Source organism: Macadamia integrifolia, chromosome 13 (genome assembly GCF_013358625.1).
Source record: "Macadamia integrifolia cultivar HAES 741 chromosome 13, SCU_Mint_v3, whole genome shotgun sequence".
Classification (NCBI taxonomy): domain Eukaryota; kingdom Viridiplantae; phylum Streptophyta; class Magnoliopsida; order Proteales; family Proteaceae; genus Macadamia; species Macadamia integrifolia.
Window position 1 is genome coordinate 18,992,597 of NC_056569.1, and position 8,544 is coordinate 19,001,140.

The 8,544-nt window shown below is 41.3% G+C and overlaps 1 protein-coding gene across 4 annotated transcripts in view; it reads left to right on the plus strand.

The window, feature by feature from the left end:
• Positions 1 to 1,806, plus strand: part of LOC122059619 (traB domain-containing protein-like) — a 68,227-nt gene extending 66,421 nt beyond the window's left edge. For 2 of the 4 annotated variants that reach the window (XR_006134093.1, XR_006134090.1), the window contains one exon: positions 1,502 to 1,528. Coding sequence is in view for 2 of the 4 variants with exons in the window: in XM_042622517.1 (XP_042478451.1) it covers positions 1,502 to 1,630 (129 nt within the window). In the remaining 2 variants the exon portion in view is untranslated. Of the gene's footprint in view, positions 1 to 1,501 lie in introns of all 4 variants that reach the window. The other 2 variants (XM_042622518.1, XM_042622517.1) reach the window with 2 other exon arrangements.
• Positions 1,807 to 8,544: the final 6,738 nt, after the last annotated feature.

An 8,544-nucleotide genomic window follows, 5' to 3' on the forward strand; every position in this document is an offset into this window, starting at 1 on the left:
TAGAGGTGCTGCATCAGTACTCCCTGGATTAAACTGTGACGGAATACAAGACATCGTACACCAACACTGTCTGCCTTCGTGATGTCCAACATAATATGGTTCATTGGATGGCTATGAGCACCCAATTAGGTGATATGGCATATCTCTAGGTAGAACCAGTAGGTGGATCCATCTGTCTAGTTAACCTTGGAGGAGCCTTATTAGATCTACCTCTAGGATACCTTTTGATTCATTTTGTCTGTTCCTTTATTCATCTCGATAGGCAGAGTAATTAGTCGATTATAAAAAACTAAAATCTTAATAGGCAGAGCTGGTCACTTTGTGTGTATCCGCTAGTAACTAGCAGGGCAGCAGAGTAGGTTTTGTTCTTCCAAGCTTGACCTAAGTTCCTTGTTGAAGCCAATGTTTCTAAAACTACACTGGCTCCTGAAATTTGGGGTGGGGGTCAGCAGTCTGTCCTTTGAGTCCAAATGATCTGATCCAATTAAGGTGTGATACTGGGTTTATGAGTGGGTGTGCCAATACAAGATCGCTGGATGGCCATCTGCTCACATGTCTAGTTTCAGCTCAAATGGAGTTAGTCACATGAAAAACAAAATTCAAATCCAGGACCATAAACAGGCTCTGTGGGTTACAGAGGGGTTGCATGGTTGTACATGGGAGGGTAATTGATTGGATTTGAGGGTGAAATTTGACACGTGGCCAACTCAGATCATTCCTAGATTTCCAATGGTTAGAATTGTTACATCAACCTTCCATATGGCATTACTAGGCATGCCCACCCATAAAACCTTTTTTGACTTTATAGAGTATTTATTATTATTGCCATGAAGAAAAAGGAAGCATCTTTATGACCCTTCCATACATTCTGATGTGCCTTCTGCCGGTTCTTGTTTACAACTCAGCTTCCAATTACTTTTTATTAGAATAGGGTTTAACTTGTTCATGTTGGTGGTATTTGATTTTTGTAACCATGTGGCATCTCAATGGGGGCTGAAATTCAGTGGATGAGAAGACACCATGGTCCCCTACTCTGCTATTCACATGTCAAGTTTCGGCCTAATTGAAGTTGCCCATATTGCAGAACAAACCATAAAAAATTCAGGACTACAAAGGGGGTGCATGAGATTGTAAGGACATGCATGGAAGAGGTGCATGGACATACATGGGGGGATATGTCATAACATGGAAGGGGAAATGATTGAATTTGGACTGACCCAGACCATTTCCTTAATATCCAACTGTTGGATTTGTCACATCATTCTTCCATGTGGAAGAATTAGAGACTTGGCAATGATGCATTTGTCTCCTTGTGAGGTGGCAAGAAGAGTTTCCCATTAGAATAATATATCCCCCTTGGATCATCTACTCGGCCTTTGAAAATATCCATTTATCAGCTCTAGAGCAAGTATCCAAAGAAAATATCCATTTATCAGCTCTCTCCTGATTTTTCTAGTATGCTTTAAATTTGTGCTTAAGAGTTATTCTTCATGTGTTTTAGGTCAAGGGTCTCCTAGAAATTCCTGCAAGAAGACCAACTGTTTCTGCCATGAAGATTCTTAAATCCCTTGGAGTTGTGGTTGTTGGGGCTGCCATAATTTCTGGTTTCTATTTGGCAGGAAAGAGTTAATAGTCATGAAGCTTATACTTCTCCGGCGAACGGTGGTTGCATATAGGATTCTACCTGGTTAGTTTCAGAATATCAATAATTAATTTAATATTCATAAAATAATAGAGTGATATTTAAAGATTCAGATTATCAATTTCCTTATTTTATTTTTTATATTTTTATATTTACTATCTTCATATTCATGTGTCTCTGGTCAGCATGATATCCTTTCAAAACTGTGAGGATTCCCTTTACAGACCTAAACCAAAAAACAGAAAAAAACCAAAATGCCCTTGAGGAGATACGACAAGTGGTTAGCACCGCTGTAATGTTTTGAATGGCAAAACATTCAATGATCTGTAGGTGATTTTGGTGTATGAACAATCACAACATTGAATAACAAAAGCAAAGTTTGACCCAAGTTTCCTATCCCGCTACTTAAGCATATTTTAGTGCCTCTTTGTTTCTATCTCCTCCACAATGGTGGTCAGATATATAATCTCACAGGATGGAAGAGACAGATAGATACAGGGAGGCATAAGTGTATGCTATGCAGCCTGGAGGTGTTCTTTTCCCTAATTTATATTTACTTTTATGCTATGTTTGGAAGCTAAGAAAAGAAAAAAAGATAGACACATAATAACACAATGATTTTTCTCTTATTATGTCATTTGTACTTTTTTCTGTTATTTTCTTTTCTTGGCTACCAAACATACCCTTAGGGAAAGTGTTCTGTAAAAGACAGTCTGGCTTCTGCAGCAGAATAGGAACCTATGGGAGTGCACATGGAAGCATCAACAATGATGTGATTTTCGCCCTCCCACGTATCTTGACATAGGGGTTACACTGCCTTTTACAATTATATTTCCCTTACTTTTTTAATAAAGGGAGAAGGTTCTCTGAGCAAGTAGGGGTATTCTACATTGCCTCACAATGATTTTTTTAATTAGTATTTTTATTATAAAAAAAATTAATATAATAATCCATTGTGGGAGGGTGTGCAGTACACCTCAAGTTCATAGAGCCTTTTTCCTTTAAGAAATCATAAATTGACTCCTTTTGATTTTTTTCCCCCTTCTTTTGTCATAAGAAAAAGAAAGTTCGTTGATAGGAGAGGAGTGAATTTACCTTGTTATAAGAATGAAAGTTATGGAGAAATCCTCGCGTGATAGGAGAGGAGTGAATTTACCTTGTTATAAGAATGAAAGTTATAGAGAGGTTCTCTTAGTGAGAACCCAGAAGGCTACATGTCTCAGAAGTATCACCGCATCATCTGTTGGTTTAAGACAAAAGCTAAGATTAGACACAAAAAATTATGAACTTCTAATAAAATAGGAATTTCGGTCAGCAGCCAATTTTTCCTGCCATAGTAAAAAAGTATTGAAGAGCAACAAAATTACTCTAGATTTTCCCCATAGTTCTATCCTGCATCCATGGCGTGATTTACTCCCATGAGCGGCCCTTTAATATGTGCCTTAATGGTGTTTCCTGTCATCATATAATCAGTATTGAATGAGACGATATTATCTTTATCAATCATGCAATTAGCCCATGAAGAGATAGTGTTGGTCTTGTAAGTGACTCCCACAAAAACCATCATTGGTGGGGGTCACACAAGGTAAGATTTTGGGGGGGGGGGGGGGGAGGAGTCACATGGATTGTGTTCGCCTGGGTAGGTTTAGATAGGTTGCTTGCTTGATTAATCCATTGCTTCACAGAGTGAAGTATCACAGGGGGGGGTTGGTTTATCCTAAGTATGTTGGGTTGACCTTGTAAGGTCCTATATATTTTTTTCCAACAAAGGGTCACCAATGTTTTTTTTCCCACAAAGAATCACAAATGCTAAGCCTATACTAAGCGAAGGGCGTGGGGAGATATTAAGATTATGGCTCACCCGTGTCCACCCTAATCCATACGTTTGCAGCAAGCAAGATTGTCAATTTGGTTATAAGATAGACCTTTTAATCGTCTGGCATCACATCTCCCAAAAACTGGACAAGTCAAATTTTTGTAAAATTCTTCATGATTGCTACTATATCTAAAGTCCATATCAATACATTACAGGAAACACAAAGAGAACATATGTAAAGAAAAATGGAGAAATAGTTTAGCCATTTGGTCGTCTTAGCTCAATACATAAGAGTACGTGGCTTGTGTAACATATGTTGTGGACAAACAACTTGTGTAACGTTTGTGTAACACATGATGTGGGCCTAGGGGAAGGGGAATATTATTATTAAACACAATAATAGCTCAGAGTTAAAATCGGGCTTGGTTGGGCTGCGCTGGGCTAGGCCTAGGTCTCAACCCAGGCCCAGCCCAACCCTAGTCAGGGTTGGGTCGGGCTCGGCAAGGTTGGTCCTCATAATCGGGTTAGACAAGGTTTAGGCTCAAAACAAGCCATGGCGGGTTTGGGTTGTCAGGGCCAAACTTACACCCCTACCTTGTTCCTATGTATCCATAAATAATAGCATATAATGATGAAAGTAAAAAAAAAAAATTAGGTAACTTGTCATGAGAAACATATTTGTAGAAAGTACAGAATAACATACTGAAATGAAGCCTCTGAAAAAACTTCAGTTTGTAATCCCAAAGGGCTTGCAACCCAAATTCTTTTAGCAAACTCACAATAAAGAAAGGTTTAAGCAATAGATTCCTGCTTGTCATGACACAATCTGCAGATTGTATCGATGACCATCCATTTTCCCTGGATATCCTTAGTAGGAACCCCTCCATGTGCCAGTCTCTAGAAAAATATCTTAAATTTCAGGTGAAGTTTGAGTTTCCATAGAAACCACCACCAATGAGAGCAAAGAGATAAGTAAGCACACTTGTTTGATAATCCAATTTGGTTAATAGGTGAACTACTAGATAAGTATATAGTAGCAGATAAGTATTTAGTAGCCAATTTGATTGTGAAGTTCCTTGTTCTGGAGAGCTTACAACACCAAATATCTTGTTCTAAGGAAATTCGAATGTTTAGAATGTGAGACACAATGGAGAGTGGGAGGCAGATAGTATACTTGTATTCCAAGCATTGTTACAAATAAAATCATTCACTGGGTTAGAGATGGAGGGGCTGGCCTTTGCAAAAGTTATTCATTAAGAGAAAATTTAGAAATGGTAGGTATCCATTGATCAGTCCAAAAACGTATATTCCAACCATTCCCAATTTTAATAAAAGTTAGTTTATGAATAATGGGAAGAACACTTACAATGCTATTCCATGAAATAAATCTTTGTTTTTTTAGAGTGGCCTGGTGAAAAATTGATCTTTTGGGAAGTACTTGGAGGTAAGTAACTTGACCCACGTAGAATCTTTTTCCATGATAAGGCGCCACCTAAGCTTTAAAATAATGGCTTTATTTTGGGTTTCAGAGGTTCTGATACCCAACCTACTTTGAGATTTTGGTTTGGTGTACAATTCTTATGCCAGCCAATGAGATGGGATTTACTAGAGTGTTCATGGTCCCCATTATACAGAAAAAAATTGTCTGCAATTCGGATCTGGTACAATTCCGTGAAATACCACCTTCAAGGGGTGACACGTGTATTGATACCAATGCAATGGTCCAGATCTGATTTAAATGATTCTTTACTGATTTAAGGTTTTATTAGATGTACCAGATCTGGACCATTGCATTGGTATCAATACACTTGTCACCCCCTGAAGGTGGTATTTCACAGAATTGTACCAGATCGGAATTGCAGACGATTTTAACCCCCATTATACAAGTGTAAATAAATAGAATCAAGTTTCCTACAAATGGTCTTGGGGAAAGCAAGACAAGACATGAGGTAAGATGGTAGCAGCCAGGAGAGATTGAATAAGAATACTCCAACCTGCAAAAGAGAAAAGGTTGGCTTCCCACCGACTCAATTTGTTTTGCAACCTTTTAACGAAAGGGCAAAAACCACTTGCCGTGGGGTGGAACAAGTTAGTACCCAGATATCTCCTCACGGGGTTTGTAAATTAGCTATTGTTTGTAACTTGGGATTATTTTAATACTGACAAATGATAAGTTTATAACACCAACCGCCCACCCCAGTATCCCACCATACTCTCGGATCTGGCTCCTCTGTAACGCAGGGTGCGGTACATGTTCTGTGCGCGGGCTGTAGCGGTGATACTTTGATTATTTGAAATTGATAGTGACGATCTCGAAGGGAGGAGAGGGGCTTTTGTACATACATTGCAGTGGAGTGGATATAGGGAAACAATGAATCTCTGGCTTGTTTTTTCTGTGCGATTCCACCATTCTTCTCTGGTGACCCCTTGGTGGGTGGATGTTCTTCTGGTCTCCTCTCCTCCCTTGGTTCAACCTGGTGCAGAATGGAATCACCTACATAAGCCACCACCATCATCTGTTTATTCTTAACATGATGATGGAAAAACGATTTTTTGAAAACCAAATCTTAATTTTTAACAACTAATGATTTAATGGCAGGCAATTACGCATCCATAACAGAGATTATTGCAAAAAAATTGGAGTAAGAAAGAAGGAAATTTCCTCTCGTGAGGCTGCAAATAATAATACCAAGGTAATGCGGAGAATCGTATTTTATTGCTAAGGTTGCAGAGGAAAATACTAAACAAGTAGCCTTGGAAAGAAGGTTGAATCTTAACAGTGGCCCACTCCTCATGCTTGTCGACATTTCCATAGGTCAAAGAGTAGGGGCCCCTGCTACTATTTAACCTGACAACACCGGCAGTCGCTGAGCAGCAGCAACATCTATGGAATGCTTATTCTGTTCTTCAGCGGATCCGACATTGTAGTTACAACCATATGATGGTTATTCCACTAGACCCCTCCCATAGAGAGAGAGAGAGAGAGAGAGAGAGAGAGAGAGAGTAGGTAGGGAATCAAATGGGAAGGGAGATAAAACAGAAAAATAAAATAATAAAAAAAAAGATAAATAGCTCTATGGACGAAGTTATTACATCCTGATTTTATGGAGGAAGCTATGCCTTCTTTGTAGAAACGTAATCCTAAAACGATGCAGAAGATAATGAAAAAACAAAATAAACAATGCACACGGATTTTACGAGGTTCGGTAAGGTTGCCTACGTCCTCGGTGAGATGAGATCCTGCTTCACTATCAATGAAGAATATGGTTACAGCGCTCGTCCTCATACCTCTCAGTATTGCTTGCATTGCAGAGAAAGAAACTCTCGTTACAAATATATAGCGAAAAAACCCTAATTCAGAAAGTACACAATTGCCCTCAAATAAAAAATTCATCCACCAACATTTTTTCCTTACTTTGTCCAATTCCCTTAGGTTTAAATTTGAGCGGGGGGCTGCGCCCCCCTACACCCCCTGCTATGCAGGGGGGCCTCTTGCCCCCCTTGCAACCCCCACGGCCCGCTAACTGGCTAGCGGGACTACCGTCCTGCCTGTCTAGGGGCTGCATCAGTACTTCCTAAATTAAACTGCGACGGAATACAAGACATCATACACCAACATCCTTCCCCTAAGATAAATTGTAGGAACCAAAGAACCAAATTGTCATTCGCCCTATTCATTCCATCTTCTACATATTTAATAGGATTTCAAGTATTACAAGCTTACTAGCGATAATTTCTACTACTCATGTATAACTAACAACTCCACATCACCTATAAGTTAGATAATTACTAATTAAAAAAATTGTTGAATAAAATAAATAACTACATTATTTGGATACCTCACGCACAACAGCACAACCCAAACAATCTCATATATAGACGTAACATTCCTTTCTCCTTGAGTTTGGTCTTGTCCCCAAGACTAGTCGTTGAAAATTGAATTGTAGTTGCATTTGAATCTCATGTTGCTTTGGTTAAAGACTTTGCTTGGCTTAATTGAGGAAGTCATGACTTTGTTGCTCAAGGAGAGAAAACATATTGTTGCTGCCAAAAACCCCGCTAGTCCAACCTACACAAACACAGACGACGGAGGCCCGGAACTTTGTCCGGGGTTAGTCCTCCGACGCTCAAGTCAGGGTCGGCCGCACAGTTCAATAAGGGAGTAATGGTGAGGGTGTTAGAGCTTACCTTCCCCTTTCTTCCGTGCCTTCTTATATAGCTCTTTGGCCTTAGGGTTTTTCCCCCTTCGGCCTTCTTAGAGTCCTACTCGAATACGTCCAACCTTCTGGGGGGAATATTCCCCTCATGCAGACGACGTGATCCCGCATGATTCTGCGGGCGTGCCTCGGTGATTGCGCGTGCTCGAGTGTGAGTGGTCTCTTGGAACCTTCGTCTGGCGGTGGACACGTGTCTCAGAGGCGACACGTGTCATGGCCCCCACCGAGAGGTTATTTTGGCTATATCAGGAGCCCCCTTACTTCCACTAGGAGCTTCTTCCTGTGGGAGTAACCATCTTCTTTGGTTGACTTGTTCCTTCGGCCTTGGCATTACCAGTGTCCAAGGTTTGGGGTCGATTGAGAGAGACCTTTGACCGCTTCGGATCGACTTTGCTGAGCCCCCTGCCGATCGGTCAGCACCATTCGGCTCTACCGAGCTCCCTGCCGAGGGAGGGACCTTTAGCCAGTTTCATTCGTCACTGGCCGAGCTCCCAACCGAAGGACAGACCCTCGGTCAGGTCTGTTCGGCTTTGCCAAGCCCCCTGCCGAGGGAGGGACACTCGGTCAGGTCCATTCGGCTTTGGCCGAACTACCAACCGAAGGAGGTACCTTCGGTCAGGTCCGTTCGGCTTTGGCCGAACTCCCAACCGAAGGAGGGACCTTCGGTCAGGTCCGTTCGGCTTTGGCCAAACTCCCAACCGAAGGAGGGGCCCTCGGTCACGTCCGTTCGGCTTTGGCCGAACTCCCAACCGAAGGAGAGACCTTCGGTCAGGTCCGTTCGGCTTTGGCCGAACTCCCAACCGAAGGAGGGACCCTCGGTCAGGTCCGTTCGACTTTGGCCGAACTCCCAACCGAAGGAGGGACCTTCG